Source organism: Peromyscus eremicus, chromosome 13 (genome assembly GCF_949786415.1).
Source record: "Peromyscus eremicus chromosome 13, PerEre_H2_v1, whole genome shotgun sequence".
Classification (NCBI taxonomy): domain Eukaryota; kingdom Metazoa; phylum Chordata; class Mammalia; order Rodentia; family Cricetidae; genus Peromyscus; species Peromyscus eremicus.
Window position 1 is genome coordinate 22,262,564 of NC_081429.1, and position 24,264 is coordinate 22,286,827.

Below are 24,264 nucleotides of genomic sequence, written 5' to 3' on the forward strand. Positions count from 1 at the left end.
TCTTGGTGGCAACAGCATACACGCTGAGGAGAGTGTGTCTGTATTCACTGTTCTAGCTAACCGTTCCTTTGAATTAGCATACAGGACTCAAAGAGGGATTATGACATGTAATTCAACAGAATAGAACACCAATTGCTTTTACAAAATTCTCAAGCTGTTTTGAATATAAACTTCCATAATTCCACCCTAATCAACTAATACTGTTCTCTTGTGACCTTTGTCTCCATAGACCTGTGTGTGCGTTGCCAAGCAGAACCAAGTCCCACTATTTGCTCTGTAATATGGAAGCAGAAATGTGATCACATATAGTCAGGGTTTAAAAGGCTTATCAGATCAATTTCTTCAAAAGGAGCCCAGAGACAAACTGCATGCAACCTGTACTATGGATGGAGATGTTTCAATGGGGGGTATTCTATCCAGAATAAGAGATTGATGGAATGGTATCTGTTCAGATAGGGAGAGGTAAAATCTCCAAATCCCACTGAAGCGAGGAGAAGACATCACATCTATAGAGACCCATGATCATAGGACAGGTCCACTCCTGGAATTATTTTGTATCTTTCCTAGGAAGAACAAATATCATTTTTTTATTCATTTACTGTGAGGGTCCTACTTTGTAGTTTCTTATTTACATAAAACATAATGGAATGACTAATTGGTCCTAGATATTGGTAATAATCTTAATCTCAAATAAAGACTTTATGATTTTTCCTAATAATTTTCTTTCCTTTAAAAAATCATACATTAAATATACATTTGAGAAATGGGTCAATTTAAATATATTTTTAAAAAACCCAGCCCATTTAAAGCTCAGGAAGACATGTCCTCTGCCCCTGGGTGCCTGAACCACAGTAGGCTATTACCATTGAGAGTCAAGCCATTCGGCCAGGAGGCTGGAGCTTTTCCCCACCATCCAAAGACTACCCGGTGTTTCTACACCTCCCACAGAGGCCCCTTCATCCTCCGCAGTTGTTTCTTTTAAGGAGAGCTAGTGAGGAAACAGCACGGAAAAGCCTAGAAAACACTAGAGAAATCAGTGAACATGACTGGAGCTTCCTTCTCTTTGAGCCAGCGTGGCCCTCCCTCTGTCCCTTACCTGACAGGTGCCCCTCTGCTTTGGGCAGGTTTCAACATCACTGTCACCGTGTTATCGGTCTGATTCAAAGGTGTCTCAAATTCATACGCCGGCATGGACGGTGCTAGGGGAAAAGATCAGATGGGAGACTCATTAGTTCTTTTAGTGACTGTTCACTTCTTTTTACAAAGGACACAGATCAAGTAATAGCTATCAATCGATCACACCTGAGGTTTACATCCATAAAGTCCAGACACAAAGTGACAGGGACATTTTGCTCAAGTCATACAACTTCTCTGACCCTGAGCTGAGGATGAGAAGGGGCAGAAGGGAACTGATGAGGTGTTAGTGAGCCTCAATTTTTCCATTTCTGTTCTGGCTACCTGCTTGCAGTCTGTCTTTTTTTTTTTTTTTTTAAATCAACAAACCATCTTGGAATATGTGTACTGTGATGGAAATATACAATGTGCCTTAAAGGCATATATGGAAGCTTTGGAGTAGTCACCAGCACCATAAAACCCAATGCCACTAAAGTTGAGTTTTTCCATGTCCTAAAGACCTATCCAAGGGTTTAAAGAGGATGCTGGGAGCCAGAGAGACTTGTTGCAGTGAATTAGTGATGACCTGTGGACTCTTGGGAAAAGCATGGCAACGGGAAACGCCTGAGAAACAAAGGCAGAATAAACAGCTTGAGCTTTTCTCTCAGGGTTCATTTTCTACAGTACGGGGTGTAGGTACATTCAGTCTTGGGGTGTAATTCAGTAGGTAGAATGCTTGCCTATCATACACAAAGTACCAAGTTCAATCCCCAGCATCACAAAAATGGGGCACAGTGACACAAGCCTGTAATCACAGCACTTGGGAGGCAGAGGCGAGAGGATCATGGCCATCCTCAGCTCTATAGTGAATCTGAGACCAGCCTGGGCTACATAGACTTTGAGTTTAAAAAAAAATGGATAAGGAAAAGAAAGTACATTAATCCCATTTGAAGCTTTAGTTTGGCATCTCTTAAAATAGGGGCAACTAATTATGACAGTTCAAAAGGACAGATCTCCAGACAGTCCACAAACTGTTGAGTTCTTCCTAACAGGGAAAATGTTTGAAGAGTTTTTTTTCTTATTCTTGAGAACTTCACACTTTTATACAATGAAACATGATCATATCTACTTCTGTTTTTCCCTCTCCAACTCCTCACAAATCCTTCCCAACTTTATGCTGCCTTTTTCCCTCCCTCCATCCCTCCCTCCCTTCCTTTTTTCCTTCCTTCCTTCCTTTCTTCCTTCTTTCTTTCCCAGCTTCATGTTCTTTTTTCCTTCCTTCCTTCTTTCCTTCCTTCCTCTTCCTCCTCTTCCTCCTCCTTCCTAGCAACCTACTAAGTTCAGTTAGTGCTGCCCATACATGTATGGGTGTAGGCCCATCCACAAGAGCACAGGAAATCTATTAATGGCCACCAGCTTAAAAAAAAAAAAAATCAAAAGAATGATTCTTCCCTCCCCAGCTATCAACTATCAACAGTTCTCAGCAATGTACTCTCCTTAGTCATTTCTGACAATCTCTCTTTTCTAGAAATGGGTGTCTCAGCATAGCCTAGCAACCGTACACTTCAATAATTCCCCTCCAGACAGATTCGCAGACTCCCCTCGGCAGGGAACTGCGATGCGGGAGCCGCCAGTCTCAACCACATGTGGGCAGAGGTGCCCGATGTGACAGCTAGAGATCCCCTTCTGTGAGCAGACTTCTCAGTTGTCTTATACGGGAAAAAGCTTTTATGTAAAAATGGTGAGTTATTTATTAGCCACATCTATTAAGTTTTTCTAAGCATTCAAAACCAGTTCTAATTCCATTAAGAATTAACTCGACTTCACAACATGCAATTGTGTGTTGGATGCAAGCATCTCTCTCTCTCTCTCTCTCTCTCTCTCTCTCTCTCTCTCTCTCTCTCTCTCTCTCTCTCTCTCTTTCTCTCTCTCAGGTCCATAAAAACAGAGAACAGGGCTCAGGAACTATAACCTAACTCCCTTCCCATCTCCTCTGGCCTGAACTGGGATCTTGCTCTGTTTGCTGAGGCTGGCTCTGAAATCCCGGGCTTAAACCATCCTGCTAAGGCCTCCCAAGTAGCTGGGAACCGAGCATAGCAGTGTGGTTTTAATACCATAAAAGTCAAATCAGTACTTTTGATGAGCTTGTATAGAGCAAAAGAAATGTCAAGTTTCTTTGCTTTGGGATAGAATTATATGAACTCGAGGTGGCCAGACTCATATTCATTGGAATTTTTATATAATGTATGGGAAAGCTTAATTATTTTTCTGATGGAACTTCTCCCTTATGATAATACTCATAGAAATATGATCTCTACTGGGGAAAAATAATAAAATTTACTCAGAAGTAATACATATTGGCATGTATTTCCTCTTTGAGTTACCATGAGAAATTGATACAATAGGTAGTATCATATTAATAGGGATATATTCACTTAAGATCAGAGGAAATACATTAAAATCATCCCAGTATATAGACTTTCTTAGCCAATCTCAATAACGGTCTATGAATATGTTTGCCCATGTATGCTATTTTTTAACCTCACAGAAAAACTTATTTTTCCAACTCTGCACTGTCCTTATATCATGTATATTAAACTTCAAGTCAAATCTGTGCATAAAAATACCTCATGATGTATAAAACATCCCCCAAGATATAATTTCTTAAAAACTCCTTTCCCTTCAAGCCTACTGGAACATTTAAAATACTCTATTTTGGACAATGAATTCCTTCTGTTTCAAACAAAACCTTTTACAAAGCCAAGGAAGAAGGGTAATAATACATATAGGAATCATGCTGACTATGACTGAAGTAGTCCTTGGAGTTGGTTAACTTGTCTGCTGTCCCCCTACTTCTTCATAGCTGTTATGGCTTAGATATAAAAATATCACCAGAAGGCTGACATGTTGAAAGTTTGGTTCTTGGTACATGGTATTACTGGGTTCTGAGTAGAGCCTGCAAATCTTATCAAAGGATCAATTGACTGATGAGTTCAAATCTGAATGGACTACTCAGAGGCAGCAGCAAGCCTTTTCAGACTGAGAAGTCACAGAGGGAGAGGTTTGGAAGGGTCCATTTTGTCCCAGCATCTCCCCTTTATTCTCTCTGATTCCCATTCACCCCGGGATGCACAGCTATGTTCTGCCACAAACTTCTTACATACTTCTCGCAGTATCTTCTCAGGCCCAGAGCAATGAGGCCAAGAATCACGGCCTGAGACCTCCAAACTGTGAGCTAAAATAATGTCCACCATTCTCCCTCTCCCTCTCTCCAGTATTTTGTCTGGACAGTGACAGAAGGATGACTAACAAAACACATTATACAAAGTTCAAGGCCAAACCCAAATATTTTGCCACTCATAGCCAGGGGAGGAAGAAAAAAAGATAATGTTCATGGAATTCTGTTTATTGTGGTTACACATCCTATACCAAATGGCAACTTCATTTCCTCCTGTCTGAGGAACGCAGGCATTTTCTGCACAGATGCACATGCCAGATCTAGTCTTCAAATTGTATCTTTTGCTGGGTGATGGAACTAGGTCTGTAAAAAAAGCTGGAGCCCTGACTGATGCTATGTGTTTCTGTCTCTATGCAGGATGGAAAACCACCAACAATGTAGATCCTATGGACAGAATACAGGCACTGTTTTCTGCCCAGTTCATGGTTTACATCAGAGTTTCTCCAATACAGCTGCTCTGGTGACCCAGGGTTGCTAAGGGGACTAGAGGACCTCACCACAAACTTCTGCCTTATAATCCAGTCCTTCAAGGCAAACTGCTAAAACACTAGCCATGCACTAATACAGGAGGGCCAAGCCCTCAAATGCTAAATACACAGAGCACTTTATTTTAGCCTCCGAGTCTGTTTTAGGCACCCAGAGCTGTGATAATAAAATTTATCATTATGTTTCATCTTTGCCTTTTTGATGATAACAACAAAAAGGCACAAAATGCCACTTCTGATGAAAGGCATTAACTCATCACTATTCAATACCTGATATTTTGGTGGTGAACTGGTTTGTTGCCGGAGGTCCGAATCCCTTCACTGTGCTGGCTCTGATGGTGAAGGAGTATGTGGTTCCAGGATACAGGCCAAAGAAGAGAAAATGGGTTTCATTTCCTAGTTTTGAGACTCTTCCACTTTGGTTGGATAGATCTATTTCCGGGTCAAAGGAACTGACTGCCTTGTAGGTGATCTGCCAAGGAATAAGAACATGATGGTGACTCTAGAGAAGCTGGATGTCGATCTCATCTTTATCCGACAAGCCTTCTGATGGGGGCATTGTCGGGCTTGTCTGGATAAGTTCTTCCCTAGTTGCTTCCAACCTCAAGTCCAATGAAGACACATAGCAACTCAGCCCGAGCTTCTGAGTTGCTACCTGTCTAGAGGGAGGGGCTTAAAGTCAATAGGTTAGAACATGAAAGATGGGTTCAGCATAATCTGATACAGTGAAATTGTTTGATTTTGATGTGTCCTAAGAGCTGATTTAGAAAAAAAAAAAATACAACACATCCAAATTGGCTCAGACTGATAGGCTTTGGCAAGAATAGAGGCCTCATCTCTAATCTTTGGCCATTATCTGATTTGGCCATGAATAGGATACTTGTATTTCCCAAACAAGGCCACATTGAAGTATTTCCATCCATGTGACTGACAATGTCTGCTCCAAAAATAAATCTGAGATGCATGCCAGTAAGTCTTGGTGCTGCAAATGGACAGCTATTATGGGTCAGAGTCATTGACATTTTTCAGAGCAATATTGTCCAACAGAACTGTCTGTCATGGTGGAAATTTTCTATTCCCTATTAACACAGTGGCCACATGCTATATGGGGCCATTGAGAATGTGAAATGTGGCTACTGACACTAGGAATTGAAAATTTCATTTACTTTTAATCAAATAAAATTGAGATTTAAATTGCTATGAGTATGAGTGACTAGCAGCTGTCCCCCAGTGAGTATGACTCTAGGTATTTTTATAACATTTGCAATGGAATAGACATTCTCACTCTGGATGAGGCAGGAATGTTTGAAAATAAACGGAACATAGGTGCCTTTAAATTTTGCCTTTTCAAGTGATTTTAAAAAAGGATTTCAGTATGATAGTTCATCAGTTACTCAAGAGCACACACTTTAGTGGTGATTACTAACTTCTACTAGTTGTAATGACATAATTTTTAAATGTGGCATATTCAGAAGTTTTAAATTGCAAAACTGAGCACTTTTCACGCTTCTAAATAGGTAAACCTACTTGTAATTTATGTGCAAGAACACTAACACTGTTATTATGCGGAGTGATAATTGACATTCTTTTTTTTCTTATATTTACACCATGTCATTATAATTAAGAAGACCTCTTTGAAAGAATATTTAGATCGAGTCACCTGAGCTATGGCAAGGGAATGTTTGCCATGTATATTAATCACTGCAGTGGGTGGCATCACCAAAGTCAGGCAGTTCTGTTGTTAACCCTCTCACTGATGGCTCTTCAGAGGCTGAGGACTTTGAGAAGACAAGAAACCAGCTCCACTCCCAGCAGCCCGGGGGGACTGTGGGGGAGCCTCCTCTGCACCTGCCTCCTAGCTTAGCTCTCCACCCTGAACCCTCCAGAGTGGAATGTGGCAGGTGTATCCGCTCCCCAACATTCATCTATTCATTCATTTATAGACTTGAAACATTTGTAGGATGCTTCCGACCACGCCCAGCACTGTGTTCTGGGGGGTCTCCTTGGCAACTCAGATGCTGTGACTACCCTGTATAGGGTAAGCAGGGTGGTACATAACTGCAATCTCAGTTATGATGAATGTCATTATAGGGATGAGTACAGTGTACAAAGGACAAGTTCATCTTCCTGTAAACTCTGCCGTCTAGACTTCAGCAAAGCAAATGTGAAAAATCCCAGACCCTTTGCTTCTTCCCTCAGACCTGTGGTCACCTGCCTATCTGGCTGAACTTCTGAAGACATGACAATCATGCTGTCCTCTGTTCTGTGAGGTGACATGTCTGCAGGGTCCCAAGGACACTTACAGAGCCTTTTGGACAATGCTCTTGCTAACCTGCCTAGAACAGGACCGAGTTGCCTCTGTGCTGGGTTCTCTTCTCTACATATCCCCACCTGCTGGTTTCGTGAATGGTGACTGATTGATGTGCTGTGGCTAGCAGATGGACCGGACACTTGACTTTAGGACTGGGTGTGGTAGAACTGAGGAACTCAACGATAAAAACATACCAGCTAAAAACACTAACTATGGAAGAAAGAAACACAATGCTAATATAAGAAGCTTTGTCAGGGAGAAAGTTCCACAAAACCATTCAAAATTCCTGAGGAAAGAGATGCTGAGAAACCTGAGAGGACCTGAACTCTATAAAGAAACAGTCGGGCCATGAATTTGGGGGTAGAACCTGACTTAAATCCTGCAGCAGGAGTGCCGGGGACCCAAGGAACGAATAGACAGAAGGCCTGTGAGGTCTCTGGAGGTTAGGGGGGTAGGGGCATGGGCTCCTTTGTGCTTGATTCTGTACATTGAGATGAAGGACTTAGATATATCCAACAAGGAAACTGAATATTTTGGGTATAGAAACAAAACAATTTGATTGGTTTAATTAAAATACCCTCTTGATGGGCAGGTGGGACTTTAATTTTATTATAGGGGTTAATAAAGGGAGTAGAGAAACCACTTGGAAGTGTTGTAGGATCCAGTGGCTAAAGCTGTGTTGTGGGTGATAGAATATAGTCAATGTCTCAGACTAAAGTAGGAGTGCATTTAAGGATGAATGTAGACATTTGAAATGCTCTTGTGGACATGACGGAAGTAGGTTATAAGAGAGGTCTAGGCTGGGGATAGAAATTGGGGAATGGATATGAAGATGGTACAGGGGACGAAGATTCTGATGAGAATTCAGGTGACATTAGTTAAGAATTGTGTCTATCTGTGCCTCAGGTCAGAACCTCAAATCTGCATATTTGTTAAGTGTCCTAAGTCTGGCTTTCCAATCACAGAGCAGCCAAAGCCATCTGCTGAGGCTGGTCCATAAGCATTACATGGTGACAAGTCTTGGACGCTGTGAATCTCCTGTTTAGTTTTAAACCATCATTTAAATATGTCATAGGCAGAGGAATGTTTCCTGTAATTGCATCGCCTTTTGGAGGACCAAGTGATGTCTTAATGTTCTTTCGGGTCCCACTGTGATCTGTCACCATTTGGTACTTGGTATATTTTCCAAAGGAGACTACTGGAGAGCACAGAGGTGTGCCTGAGAGCATGTGAGCATTCACCTCCTGGCAAAGCAGGGTCCTGGCTCTACTAGCACATACTAAGCAAAGGCTTCACTGAGGGGCTCAATGACCACCACCAGGTGGCCCCAAACTGCTGTGGGATGTCTTTCTGTACACTGTGAATATGTGTTGCTCTGATTGGTTAATAGATAAAGCCATCTGGCCTATGGCAGGGCAGCTTAGAGGCAGGCAGGAAATACAAGCAGGTAGACTGGAAGAAGAAAGGCAGAAGGGAAGAGACTCAAGATACCGCCCAAGGAGAAACCTGTAATAGGATGCAGGTAAAGCCACAGAACATGTGGTGATATGCAGATTAGTAGTTACGGGTTAATTTAAGATATAAGAGCTAGTTAGCAAGAGTCCTGCCATAGTCTATATGGCTTGTAAATAATATAAGCCCCTGTGTGTTTACTTGGGTCTGAGCGGCTCCAAGACTGGGCGGGGCACAGGAAAACTTCCAGCTACACCAAACTGAGTCAGATAGAGGATTTGTAACTGTGTTTTCACTTCAACCCTTTAATAATTTGGTAAAAATTACAGACCCTGCTCCTCTTTCCTTATAAAATACAAGTAAATCCTAATTCATGCCTTTCTCAAAATTACGAATTATCTTATCTACTTCTAAAGACAAAAATATGCATTAAGGGTCAGAAAGTTCATATGTCCTATCCCCTAAACTTACAGGAGTCTGAACGTCAGAAATTACAAAGCTCCCCAGGACTAGGAGGTGGCCAACTCCACAAGTGCCTCCTGCCACACAGGTTGCAAGCCGTGAGTGGTTGTTGGCCTGGGCATCATTATTCAATGTACTACAGTATCCCGCCAGGCTCTGGCCAGAACATAATAGTTCCTTCCAGCATTTCATACTTTCAGCTGGTCATTCATCTAGTACATACTAAGTACTTATTAGGCACTAGGCAGTAGAGAAAGCAGAGGGAGGGCTCCCAGAAGAAAAGTTTGGGCAAGCTCTTACACCAATACTACATTGCTGGCTGAGGGCAGAAAACGTTTTAATGAAGCCACTATAAAGAACACCGATTGCCCTCTGGTGGGTCCCAGTAATTTTATGGGATGTCCCTAGACAAAAGCAAAGTGACACCTGAATGAAGTGGTGGGGACGAAAGGTGTTAAACTGGTGAGATGGAATGGGCACTTGCTTATATTGGATGATTTCTGATTGCAGTTAAGTGCCTGGAATCTTCTAAAATTATCTTCCCCTTTTCTCCTTAAAGGCGCCAACTCTACGGTGCCAGTTTCACAGAGAGCCAAATGGAATAGCCTTTTAGGGGGCTGAAATCTTATAGGGAGCATGAGTTGATGGTAATTGCAGCCAGCATAAAATACAGGTCTTTAATTGGGGTCTGAGCAATTTACTCTGTGAACACAAAGGAATGGATAATTAAATTTGATTTCAGGGGTGAGAAGGGCCAAGGTACTTCGCAGGCAACTACAGTATTTGAAGGAAATACTGAAAGAACAGCAGAAGCACACTATAGGAGGGGTTGGACGAGTGCTGTAGGAGGGCAGAGGCACATGAGCAAAAAGTAGAGTGGTGTGAAAAATTCAGAAGGCTCTTGGAGGAAAACCAAACACTGAGGACCATGGCCCATTAAATCCAGGAGAAAAAAAGGCAAGAAGAAGTACTACTAATAAATAATAATTGGGATGAGATCCAGGGGTAGCTATAGTTCCTTTGATTTCTTGAAGAGTTATTTATTTTTATTTCATGTGTATCGCATGAGTGTTTGATTATATGTCCAGGCACCACATGCATGCAGTGCCCACAGAATCGGGAAGAGGGCATCAGTTCTGGAATGGGAGTTCCAGATGGTTGTGAGCTACTTTGTGGGTGCTAGGAATTGAACTCAGGTCCTCTGGAAGAAAACGTAGTGCTCTTAACCACTGGGCTATCTCTATAGCACCTTATAGTTACCACTTAGAAGAAAAAGTGGGAAGGTTGCTTTACTTTGAATACTTTTGCACTTATATTTATTCTGAAAGCATTATTTATTACATTTACAACTTGACCAGGTACTTAACATTGAAGCTAAGCTTCCTAACATGTCCCCTCAATTCCCAGCTCCTCTTCAGGGTTACCAAGCTCAGACAATGGTAACTAAGTGCACTCAGTTATCCAGGCTCATAATCTTGAGATATTTCAACCCTTAATATATGAATGGCCCCACCAGCAGGCAACCTCACGACCATTCTGCATTACTCTGGGTCAAACTTAACTTTCTGTGCAAGTCTCACATGCAACTGAGAGTCTGGAGCCAGCACGGATTAAATTCTTTTCACAGTTGGTGATGGGAGAGTTGCATTTAGTAGAGAAGGTGAGCTTCATTTCGTGGTTTTTGTCTTCTTCCGAGATCTTATACATACTGACTACAAACCTATAAATGTGTAACTCTCTGGGCATAGGTCTAGAATTAACTACAGACAACTGAGAGAAAAAATTAGTGAGATGCGGTATCTATATGTTATGTATTTGGGAGTATTATTCACTGATAGATCTTTAGAAATAGGTACAATATCCAAGATTAAATTGTTGTAGGCAGTCTCACATTGCCTATGGAAAAGGCAGCATATATTTTCCACCAACAGTCTTTATATGTCTGCATTTTTCCATGCCATTGGTCAAATTATACATTATAGAAATCATATAAAACCAGATAAATGTTTAATTGAGATTATACAAAATTAAACAAATTTATTTCCTATTTAAGTTTCTCCAATCAATTATTTACATTTAGTAAGTATGCTATCACATGCTTCTAAACCAGTTAGAGTTCCTACTGAGTTGTATCCTCTTCCTCATCGCATGTCTCCCTCTGATGGGCTCTTTGTATCATGCTCATCAATCTGTCTCAAATCTGTATAGACCACAGCCATCAGCCCATTTTGTGCCATGAGTGTTGAAAACAATCACTCCAAGTGTTCTGTTGACATTGAGACTTTTTTCATGTCTTTCATCATTATGTAGCTTAAAGCCTTATGCAAACAAAATTCTCTGATCTTTGTTCACATGTCTCCCAAGGCTTTTTGTCCATGTTTGGAAAGATGTAATACAAAAATTCCTCTAATTTTTTGTTAGAGAGTTCTCATGAGATTAACTTTGCATATCAATCATGAAAGTGTCTTGTATTTACTTTTGCATTATGGAAGCTGGTGACCTCACAGGGTGTGTGTAATTGCAATCGAACATGCTTTTCCTAACACTAAATGACATCCATCTAAATTGATAAATAAAATTGCACTGTAGTTTCTGCCTTACAAAAGCTAGGACTTGCCTCCAGTTCTAACAGTGGCTAACTCTAAAAGAAAAACTGGGATGCTTATTCTACTTTGAACACTGGCATCCTTAACAGGTTCAGCAGGAGAACAGTATTATTTCATAGTCTGTCAGGAGAGCCATTGAGGATGGACATAATTATCAGACCTGGATTTTTTGGAAGATAATTGACAAAATGAAATGGCTAAAGTGAAATGCGGTTATGAGAAGGTTAGCTCAGAATGATGGCAAGGCAAACAGAAAGGAGAGGCAGATGAGTGAAGGGACGAGGGGGAAGTTAGAATGAACAGAAGAATGGGAGACCACGTACTGCTGTCAAGTTCAGAAAACAAACGATGCTGTTAGCGCTTTTCAAACGCCAATGCTTCAGTGTACTTTTAGAAGGTACAAAAGAACCCCCCCCCAAAAAAAAATCAAACCCAGCACCTGTATTCTTATCTATAGCAGACAACGTAATTTATTTTTATCCTCAAATCATCTAAGTATGTTAACAGCCCTCAGGGAACATGCATTCACCAACCCTGGTAATCTAGACTCAAATGTCACCGTCCACTGTTTTGAGAGTCCCTGCTTCTTTAGGGGCAACTGCTTAGCTTTCTTAGCATGGCGGCATCTGTTTCACAAGACTCTGATCCTGAGAGAAGGGACACAGGTTGGCACCACACTGATCGTCTGCTTCAGCAGGATACTGGGCACTCACGTAAGGCAAGTGAACCATGCCTCATGAGCACTGAGGTCTCAGGAAAGGAAGAGCCCCTCCTGGAATGCCACCCAAGCCCTGCTTTGAGGAACCTGGAACTACCCTCCTTCCTATATGTAGAAACTAGGCAGGAATGAGAAAGACTGGTTTGGTACCCAGAAAACATACTTAGTCATTTAGACCCAATTAAAATATTTGACATTTTCCCTTTGGATCTGCAGAAAAATGAGCCAACCTGCTCTACTTGCAAATAGCTGATTGCCAGAACCTTGATTTATGGCATATCCACACATCCGTACTGTAGCTGCATTTAGATCAGTGTTCAGCCTAGGACAGCCTGGTTACTAAGTCAGAGAGATTAATGGGGTCTTCCTTTGAATTATCATCTTCCCTGTTGTTTTCATGCTGAAGTTACTTATCACACAAAGATAAATGTCTGGTGGGATTAGAGAGGAAGAAACTCGCTATCAGTTTCTGTCTGTCTAGTAGCAGCCGGTGGCTTTGGGGACAGGCGGACAGACTCTTGGGTCTTAAAATGAACTTCAAAGAGAAGCTTTTCCAGTAAAAAGTCCTGTTATTCTTAGATTAGAATCTGCAAAAGCAATGTCCAAACATGGTTAGAGGGACCAAAATATGAAATATTTTCATCATGGAGGAAAAGAAAATCGACCCTTCCTGACTTGACTATAAAACACCTCCGTAGAAGCTGAGCCATGGATTTCTGCAACTTTATGTTTTTACAATAAAACAGAGACTAAATGCAACATTTTTCTTTCGGCTTTCTTCACTTTGATTTAGATGATGATGATTATTATTATTGTTGTTATTATTGTTTTGCATTTCAATACCAACTTTTGGAAGGTGTGGGAAGCGGCAGCGTGAGGCTGTGGGGTCAGCGAGAGGGCTGGTGGTGATCATCGCCGACAGCTCATAGGCCCAGGCTCCTGTCAGGGCTGCTGGGAGGTATTCAAGCAGATCCATATGCAGATCGGCCAGAATTTTTAGCACGCTTACAACATATAATTTTGTTGAATTTGCATTCAAACAAATGCTAGTTTTTTTTTAAAGTGTACCTGCTTGTTTCTATGACAACAGGCACAATGAAACGATGCTCACAGTGACATGAAGATGGCTGTCACCCCATTATTGCCATGATTTTTTTTCCTTGAACAGTTTATCAAATTCTCTTTTGCTACCATCACTCAACTGATTTGTCTCCGCAGACAAAATGGTGTCAGTGAATCTGAGGAGCACGCACTGATGGGAAGGGACCCCCAAAAGATTATTCCACAGTTACTGTGTAGGAAATTTTTTTATTGACTCTCTAATTGGATAATCAGTGCTGTTTTACAATCAATGGAAAAATAGTTCATAGCTAGGAAAGAATGTGACTCAGTGATTGCTTCCTAATCAATGCATGTTTCAAAATATTTATTACTTTCAATAAAAGTGACTTTTAAAGATGTTATACTGTATCTTAATATGCAACACACAATACACAATGATCTGACTTATTTTAAATATGCATCTTGAAATTATGCAGAGTTGAAAAACTCATTTTTCATCTTTTGTTTCTATATAACAATTATTATGACTATATAACCTCTCCAAAGAAACATGAAATTATGTTTCTAAAATGCCAGAGAGCTCAGATCATCACAAGACATTATGCTTAAAAAGTAAATTACCAACAAATAAGTAAGGTACCTCATATAAAGTGATGACACCGTATGTTTGTGTTGGCTCTCTCCACTGAAGAAATATCTTCTCCTCAAAGGTACTTCCTTGGATGGATTCAGTGGGAACAGCACCTGGGACTGAGGAAGATGTTGAGAGATGAATGTCTGGGTCATAAACCAATCCTCCCAAGGATTCTTAGCTATTCATGGACCTTGCAGATCCTGATGGTCTATAGATAACATTTGCATTTCTTTTCAAATCTGGGATCTAAAGCCAGTTAAATGACACTGCTCTTGTGAAATGATTGAATCAATTTTTCCCCTGTAAGGTGTGAGTCAGTTACACGAAGCCCACTTATTTTCCTTTGTAGGAATTGTTTCCATTTTTCCAGAAGGAAGGAAGAAGATGTGTAGCCACGAGGGCTTCCCAGGAGTTCTGGGAGGAGTGGTGGGTGGTAGTGCCAGCTCGCAGAGATGTAGAGAATGGGAATGATGGCACAGACCTGTAAATCAAGCACTGAAGAGGCTGAGGCAGGAGGATAGAGAGTTTAAAACCAGTCAGAGTTGCACATGAAAAGATCCGCAACATCATTAGCTGGCTGAAAACTGTCAATCAAAACCATATTCTAGCCCAAATACAGTACTGGGCAAATGTGAAGGCATACAGTAACTTTGACAATCACATGGCAGTTCTTCAAATTAGTCAATATACAAAGATACACAATGTGACCCAGCCATTCTACTATCTATCATCTATCATTGCTATCTGTCTGTCTGTCTGTCTGTCTCTCTGTCTATCTATCTATCTATCTATCTATCTATCTATCTATCTATCTATCTATCTATCTATGTATCTTCACTTCATTTGTTCCATCCACTAATCCATCCATCCATCCATCCATCCACCCCCGCCCCATTCACCTACCCATTCACCCTCTAATATATCTACTGATTACTCAAGATAATTGAGAACAGGTCAACTCAGAAGACTGTACTACATATTCACAGCAGCATTATTCTTAACTGGAACTACCCCAAATGTTCATCAACACATGAATGGATAAACATTTCAATAAAGATTTTAAAAAGGAGGCTGGAGAGACGTCTTTAGACTGTGCAAGGATATGAATAGCCTTCTAATTGTCACCAAGTCTGTCTCAGACTGGACGGATGCCTGGAATTTCAAAAGAAAGTGAAGGATTTCAAATTTGAAACTCATTTTTATTTGAAGGCATGCTTATTGGTAGAGTGAGAGCTTTTGTATTTAATCCAAATGGAGCCAAGTATTTAACAGAAAAGCTTTTTATTGATATGCAGTTTAGACAGCTGCTGGTCCTACTTGGATTTCACTTGCTTCATTTCTAAAATGATGTTGGATTTAAGTCAATTTCTAATGTATAGCATCTGAATAATATATAATATGGAAGTAATCACTCAATCTGGGCTGAAGAAATCAATAGAAGATTATGTTGAAACAAAGTATGCATAATATTAAGAAGTAAGTTCCCAGGAAACACGATTCCAGACTCTGGGCTTTGACTACTCATCACAACCAGAAGCTGAACCAGGCTTCAGCTGGTTCAAGCCTGAGGAACTGCTACCAATCCTGTCCTCTCTGCCTCTGAAGTGTTTCCTATGACTTCACCCTTTCTCAGCATCAGCACAGCTGTATGGGTGGATGTTTTACTGCATGATAGTTTACACTTGAAAATATTTATGTAGGTTCAAGAATGAAGAAAGGAAACAGAAGAAATCAACCTAAAATTGAATGGGATATATTCAAATTATGTTGATTTGAAGGGCATCTTGGTTGAAAAAAAAAGTAAACTTTTTTAAATGCCTTGGAAGAGACACGGTAACTGAAGGTATTGCAGAAGAAGCACCTTACGTGGGGCTGACAAAATGACTCAGTGGATGAAGGTACCTGCCACTAAGCTGACAGAGCTCCACACCAGGGGTTTATGTAATGCAATAATAGCACCAGCTCCTACCAAATTTCATTGGAAATCCACATGCACACCATGGCACATGTGAACCAACACATACAATCACGTAGATATGTGCAAAAATCAATAAATGATGTAATAAAAAAAGAATGCTTGAAGTGGACCCATCCAAAAAATTAAGGCTTAGAACAGGAAAAATACAGTTGGCTTTTTTTTTTAAATCAAGAAGACTTAATAGAGAAAATAAAATGTCAAATGAATTTAGGTTGAAGATGCGCTTTAGATATTCTAGGATTATGGATTTTAGGGAAGTGGCCATATCACCTATGCTCTCCAGTGATACTGCTAATGGTGATCAAAAGATAATTTCCATGCACTTCCTGTTAATAAACATTTCAATAAACACGTGATTCCAGAACAAAATGATGTTGGGTAAACTAGAGTCACAAGAATTGTTGCTTTTCTCTTCAAACTTGGTATTGTTTGACAATTACTCTGTTTGTCTTTCTTCTCCCCATCTTCTTTGAAGTGGGTTTTTGTTTGGTTGGTTATTGAGAAAATGTAATTTGCAATAATAGTTCTTTTCTAATTAGCCGAATGCTGCTGAGCTACAAAACAATAGGTTTTTATTTGCAAATAACACAAAGCTTAATTCCTGAGACTAGTGAGATAATTTAAATAAACAAACATCCAAAATTAGCCAGTCTGACGTTTTGACAGGATTCCAAAGAATTCCTAACTTAGTTCTCACTTTGAAACTCCAAAGGAGTTGGGCAACTTCTTTTCTCTGCCAGTCATATCTGGTCTTGATGAAATGGCTACATTTTATCTCCTGTTGACTCAACAACAGTGTTAGTTAAAACAGGAATCACATGTTTATCAGTAACATTCTCTCATGTCATGCAAGGACTGATTTTGTATTTTTGGATGTTTATCACATCTTGTGGGGCATGATTATTGCTACAGATGAAAAATTATACAAAAGTAAATGATAACATATTATAATATGTTACAACATACAAATGAGATTTATAGCAGGCTCTCTAGACGTCAAGCAACATCACAGAGAAGGGGTGGGAAGACTGTAAGAGCCAGAAGTCAGGGAGATCTTCCGGGCAAGCCACAGGCATGTGATCACAGGCTCACGCAGGTGGAACTCTGGCTCTGGTGGGTCTGTGATGGATTTGATTGGAACGATGAGAATGAATACCATGTAAAGATGTTCAGATAGCAGTTTGTGGAACTGATGTAATATCTCAATCCAATATGATAATGAAAATGTTAAGAACTACTTAGAATACTATAGAATTTCCATATAGAAAAGTGCCACTTATTAGTCAAAATATGATTTGGAGAATAAGCACTGACTATGGGCCTAGCACTAAATAGAAGTCCATGCCATCTCCTCTAAAGCTTGCAGAACATTCCAGAAGGGGTTAGGAGGATAAGGTCAGGGGTCATACAATAGCACCGTCTGGACTCACAGAACTATTGCAATCATTAACTCAAAGCTGTAGTTCTCTATAGCAGACCCACACAAGACGAGCTCAATAATCAGTCAAAGAAGGTGGAGGGGGGATAGAGCTATATACACTACCAGAATGAAAGATTCCTGGAGAGGGGAAATTGCTAACTTTAGTTGTATGTCCAGGGCTGAGGCCACCAGGCTCCAATGGATAGATCTAAACACAAGGTCCCACAGATTGCCCTGGTTAATCTCAGTGGGTCATGGAATAAAATGAATTGAGATAGATGTAAGGGAGAGAACTGTGAGGGACCGTGGAGGGTGGACAGAGTGACAGGGCTGTGGGAGATGAGAACGGTCAATACGAATTGTGTCTACATGTGACACTGTGAAACTGAATTATATAAAAACGAGAAACCTCGGTCTCTGTCCCTTCTCTCCTAACTAGTGCTTCGGAGTAGGGGCACAGACATATTAAGATCCACGAAGGCGACCTGCCACCTGTTTTCAACATGCAGCTCTAAAAGTCAAAGACACCGAAGTTGTTTTGGAAGAACATATTTCACAGAGACTTATCAGTTAAAAGCACTCACGGTCTTCATCCGTCTGTACAATGAGTTCCTGACTTTCCTTGCGCCCCTCGGGGTTCATGAGGATGAGCTTCACGCTGACATTGGTGTAGGGGGACAGGTTGGTGATTGTATGCTGAGGGTGTGAATTATCCGTATCCCAGCTCACTTCTTCTCGCACCTGCTCCTGTCCTCCCACCTGGTAACAGTAGTGTACCGTAAGATTATAACTATGGCAACGAGTTACATTGTATCCAAATGGCTCCCAGCGGATGGTGATTTGTCGAGACTTGACCTCTACAACTTCCAGTTTTCTCGGGCCACGCATGGGATCTATTTTGAAAGAGAAGAAAAACACATGGGGAAAGAATTAACAAGGTGGGTTCTGTATCCCTGCAGGTCAGAAGAGGGCACCAGATCTCATTACAGATGGTTGTGAGCCACCATGTGGTTGCTGGGAATTGAACTCAGGACCTTTGGAAGAGCAGTCAGTGCTCTTAACCTCTGAGCCATCTCTCCAGCCCCAAGGTGGGTTCTGTAAATCAGAGAAACTTAAAACACATGTAAGAAATAAGTGTATTTTGAATAATATGAATTAAAACATGTAAAGAAAGAGTAAGCTTGCTTTGGAAATGATGGCACTAGGAGAAACCATACAACCATTATTGAATACACCATGTTTGCAAGGGTGGCCCTTTCAGGGTTAGGCAAAGACTAAGCTAGAATGCTCTGCTTTGCTAGAGCCATGGTTCACTGATAATTTCAAGTCTTATTTTCCTTAAGTGTGGTTGCCATAGTGAATGCAAGAGAATTGGTAAGGAAATTAGAAACTTAAGAAATGATAGTTAGGATTTACCAGGTATTTAAAACAATTTTATGAACTGGATGCTTCCATCCCCAATGTGTAAATCTAAGTTCTGTGGCTTGATGACTTTGAGTCAAGGCTAGACTGTGGCACTATGATTCTGATGGGACAAGGAAACAGTGCTTCAGGATATTAATGATTTCTAAACATGACGGAAGAATGCGATGTGTAACAGCAATCCCGTGTGTTTCATTTTGAGAGAGGGTACTAGGAAGAAGTTTCCTCCTTTATTTCCTAACCTGTGGAGGAAGAGGCCCTGGGCACAGTCTCCTGTTCAGCTCTCTATGGATCCCATTGAAATTAATAAAGATTCAATTCAAAACTCTCTAGGGGTACCATCAAAATTTATAAAGATTTGATTTGAACAGGAGAAATTTCTTAATAAGAAGAAGTGATAGTTCGTCCGCTGATGTGACATCTCTACAAGCTGTAAGGAAAACTCACCAAACAAGGACCAGGCAGGGTTCTGTTTCTGTCTTTACAGGAAAATAGAAATACGAAAAGTCAAAAGACCTTGGACAACTGGCCCATCTAAAGAAGGGAAAGCTATCAAAAAAAAAAAAATCACCAAGCCAAAAAAAAAAAAAAAAAAAAAATCTGACCTAATGGTACAAATACTCTAATTGGGGTAAAAGCTCACTACCTAAACATCAATATCTTTTTACTTCTCAAAAAAGTTGAAGTCCTAGTTAAAGCTGGCTTTAGAGTTGGAGTTTGGCTCTCTCCTTCTCTAAATCTAAGTATGTTGTTAAAAGAGTTTTTGTCTCGTATCGTAAGAGTCACCTGGTGTGGGACAGAAGAAAACCAAAAATCTAGGAACTACTGTCACAATTCTCTTTCTGTTCACACTTATGTTCGACTTTTTGGAACCTTCTTTAGATACATTACTATCTTAAAATTTAAACTTTCTGTCTTGATATTAATAATGTTTAATTTTCCACAGCGAACAGTAAATTTTTTGTAACTGCCATTTCTAAAGTCTCCAGAAAGATAATGGGGCCCCACAACAATGATTCTACCTGGTTTATAATGATGCCATTGTGCTGATAAACACCACACAAAGATTGGCTTTGGACTGCAAACAGTTCTGGACAGTTCCAAGGTGGCTAGCTAAGATGGTCCTTCATCTTACACCTCTAATCATAACTTCAGATAAGCTTTACCCATTACTCTGAGACTAGTTACAAATGTTACAGCTAGTCTTCATGAGACTTAACCATTGTTCTAATTTTTACAGGATCCCACAGGGAGACCTTTGCCCCCCTGGACAGCAGGAAGAAATTCTAAGAAAATGACACCCCTTCTCCCAACAGGCTTTTGTTTCCTCAGGGTTATGGATAATTGTCAGCTGTTAGGAGTTGGATATAAATTGTTATAGGGTTGGGGATAGAACAATAAAGTTAGACTCAGGAATCTCATTTGGAATAGAAAAAAGGGGGATAGGTAGGATAGGAAATAAAGCAGATTCTTGTATCCACTTGTAGACTAAATCAGCAACTTTCAGTTTTAGATAATTTGAATTAGTATGGATTTTTGTATATTGTTACAAATGTAACATTATTTTTCTATTCCTGTTTAAGATAATTTGTATATTGATACAAAGTCAAAACTATATTTGTCACATTGGACATATGTCCCTACTTCTGTTTAAAATATTTTTGTATATTGATACAAATGTATAATTATATTTGACATACTGTATGTCATACTGTATGACTGTATGTATGTTCAAATTCTGTTTAGGATATTTTGTATATTGATACAAATTAAGGATATTTTTGCCATATTGCACTGTACATTTCTACCCCTAAGATATTTTTGTATACTGTCACAAATTCAAGGTCATTGTCCTTATACTGTACATCTGTTTACAGACTGTTTAATTTTATTATGTGAAGCCTTAGTCTTTAAGCTATGTAGGTTGATAAGAGTTACAGGTTAATAGTCACCCATGCTTGTTAAACTTAGTCATGTTAATTAGGTTTTCTAGATAAACAAGGATATATTTCAGATGGATAGATAATCTTCAAACGCTTCATAGATCTAGAGGAGATGGAATTTGAAGGTTTTAATAACTTAGAATTCTGTTGACATGAGACATGATTGCTCCTGGCAGCACAGATCTCCTCCTAAAAGGATGATGGGCATCAAAGACACTCCACATGGAGTTTGTGTTCTTCTTGGCAAATATTGCCTGTAGGGCAAAGTACTGCACCATGCCTTGACTGCTGACAGTAAGCATACTGTCTAAACCGAACGATCAGGACATAAGGAAAAGTGACTGCTGAACCTTGCCAAGACAGGGTAGGACAGTCTTTCAAATTTTCCCGCTTCTGAAAATGATCTGTCAGATATTCTAGCCTATAGCCAATAGAGGATGATGCCCCAACAATGCAGACAAACAATGGGTGACTATCCAGGCAGTCAGCTGTTTCTGTCATTTCTTGCATACTTTGGAAGTTGCTTGCTTGCACTTCCTGCTTACTCAGGTAATATTCCCACCCCCCTCAGGTCTTTGATGGGGTTGAAGACTAGATAGTTAAGATACAAGAGCATTGTAACTATAGCTAAGAACATATTAGGTACTAGAGTTAGATTCTTCAGGATGGGACAGTTATTGGAGTAATCTCTGTAATTTGCTATTTACCTATGTTCTGGACATTTTGTATGTTTCTTATTTGACGTTGTTCTTGTTGATTGTAGTTCCACTTTTGTTTATGTTATGCTTTCATCTCCTGGACAATACTTGATAATTGTTTATATTGTATATAGTTTATATTAGGTTTAGAACCCTTTTATTTAGACAAAAAAGGGGAAGTGCTGTGGGTATTCATTCTGTTCAACCAATGACCTTTTTGCTATCTAGCCTTTCTGGGAGTGGCCCTTTCTGGATACATGACTGGTTAAAACTGAGGAGGAGGTGCTTTGGTGCTCTCTTGGGTGGTCTGAAACAGGATGGTGGGTTCCCATCACCCTTAGGTGGAGCGGAGGGTGACAACAACTGAATGAGTGGAGGTGTTTATTTTGTTCCATATCTGTGAGTGTATTATCCCCATTTTATAACTTAATAAATTTCCGAGATCCTTTAACAGACTCTCGTGGCTTGGCATAACAACCACCCTCACTGGAGGGAGACAGAAATGTGCCTGCCTTGTGTCTGAAGTTGGCAACTTCCATGTGTGTCTGTTTCTAACAATGATCCCCAGGCTGCTTTCTCTATATATGTTAGAGACCAAGGACAAGAAGACCACAACAGCCCCAGGTAACCGAGTGGCATTCGTATGGAACATTCCTTATGGATGAACTATTTTTTAAATATTTAAATTATAAGAGTTATAAACCAACTTTTATGCTGTAGATATCGTTCTGTATAAATAAAATGCTGATTGGCCAGTAGTCAGGTAGGAAGTATAGGCGGGACAAGGAAAGAGGAGAATTCTGGGAAGTGGAAGGCTGAGGCAGAGAGACACTGCCAACCGCCATGATGAGAAGCAGATGTTAAGATACCGGTAAGCCACGAGCTATGTGGCAACTTATCGATTAATAGAAATGGGTTGATTTAAGACATAAGAACAGTTAGCAAGAAGCCTGCCATGGCCATACAGTTTATAAGAAATATAAGTCTCTGTGTGTTTACTTGGTTGGGTCTGAGCGGCTGTAGGACTGGCGCGTGAGACAGATTTGTCCTGACCGTGGGCCAGGCAGGACCAGGAAAACTCCAGTTACACTTTTAAAAATTACAGATGTTAGAAAAATATCACCAATAAGGTACTTAGAAATAACACTGAGGCTTCTTCCGGATTAGTAACTTTTCCTAATGTGAAGGAAATGTTGCATTTTATTTGCTGCTTCATCACTCAGATGTTTATGGAACCTTTCAAAAAACCCAAGATCTCTTACAGATGAGCAGGCATCTCTTCACCACCTTCCTGCTCTGTTACGTCTCCACAAGGACTGTCCTAAAGGGCTTTCCCAAGGTTTCCATCACTGCACTAAATGACTGATTGCCGAGATATTAAATAAGCAGTGTAGTTCTAATTTGATATGAATGGAAAACTATTATGCAGTACATATTTCACGCCTTACCTAAGAAAATACACAAAGCCTCAGGATTATAAAGGTAAGTGGGTTTTTTTTTTGTTTGTGGGTTTTTGTTGTTTTTTTTTTTTTTTTTTTGTCTGTCTACTGGTAACATTTTCACAGAACGAATGCTTTCCTTTGTTAGTGCTCTGTAGAACTAACTGCAGCAAGGCAAAATGAAGTTTCAAGCTCTTCATTCATCTGCCAAGAAAACTGGTACGCTAGCGAAAATCAAACATCTCCATGACCAAGTATCTAAAACCGGTATTGTCATGAGAGTCGTAATTAACAATCGATAGGTGTGTTGCCCCAACTCCTGGATGAAGGGGCTGGTCCTCACTGCTCAGCATCGTCAGGTTCCAGATCAACCCAATACAAAGCTATTGTATATAAGCATTTCAATAGAGTGGACTGATTAAGGATGTTTCTCACACTCCAGAGAGGAGCAACACCTAGAAGTACATGAGCAGAACAGATTGGACTCAGTCATTAAAACATTATTATCGTTATTAAAACAATATCAGCAAAAGAGGACATGGAGATGGGAGGATGTGGGGAGGTAGGAATGGACTGGAAGGAGTTGGAGGAAGGAGTTGAGGGTCATTGTGATCAAAACGCAGAATTCTCTGCATGAAAAATTTTTTAAAAACTCGAATAAACATATTTTAAAAAAGAACTTCCCCCTTGTAATTTTTTAACTTCATGTTGAAACAAAAGCAGGCACGTATTATAGAGAAACTGCATTTAGAATTTTGGTCCTTTCCCAGGGTACCTATTTGCAGAGCCATCAAGCAAAGCTTCCAGTCAGCTCAGTGACCAGAAGGAGAGTCCACAGCTATTCCATAGGGTACTGTCGCTAATGCGTGGTGCTCAGCAGGTTGGATGGATTCAGTCGAGTTGCAGCTTATGGAGAAGCAATTCTATCAGAAGTCACGACACATCTATTTCCTTGTACACTCTCTGTAGGCTTTTGTCAGTGGTGTGTAGCTCTGTTGTATCTACAGAGATGTTGACACCATTGTGGCAAGGTCAATGCCAATGGAGGTAACTTTGAACCCTATCTACAGGGCATCATTATAAAAGTCACCTTGACTCTAATTCCTAGCCACTTCTCCAACTTGTTAAAAGCTAGAGACAGAGTTTGAATCAACAAATTAATGACTGAATGGCCTACTGTTGTGGGATACTGTCCTTTTCTCTTGCTAGGGCCCAGAGGCAAAGTTAAGCAAGCTGAGGTAGTTAATCAATCAATCAATCAAACAAACAAGCAAACAAACATA

The 24,264-nt window shown here is 40.2% G+C and overlaps 1 protein-coding gene across 2 annotated transcripts in view; it reads right to left on the reverse strand.

Annotated features, from left to right (window-relative positions):
* Window positions 1-24,264, reverse strand: part of Ptprm (protein tyrosine phosphatase receptor type M) — a 713,675-nt gene that overhangs the window by 277,846 nt on the left and 411,565 nt on the right. For both annotated transcript variants that reach the window (XM_059277901.1, XM_059277900.1), the window contains exons 8-11: window positions 18,064-18,372; window positions 14,088-14,197; window positions 5,107-5,308; window positions 1,097-1,199 (exon numbers count right to left, since the gene is read on the reverse strand). In XM_059277901.1, the coding sequence (XP_059133884.1) occupies window positions 1,097-1,199; window positions 5,107-5,308; window positions 14,088-14,197; window positions 18,064-18,372 (724 nt within the window). The remainder of the gene's footprint in view (window positions 1-1,096; window positions 1,200-5,106; window positions 5,309-14,087; window positions 14,198-18,063; window positions 18,373-24,264) is intronic.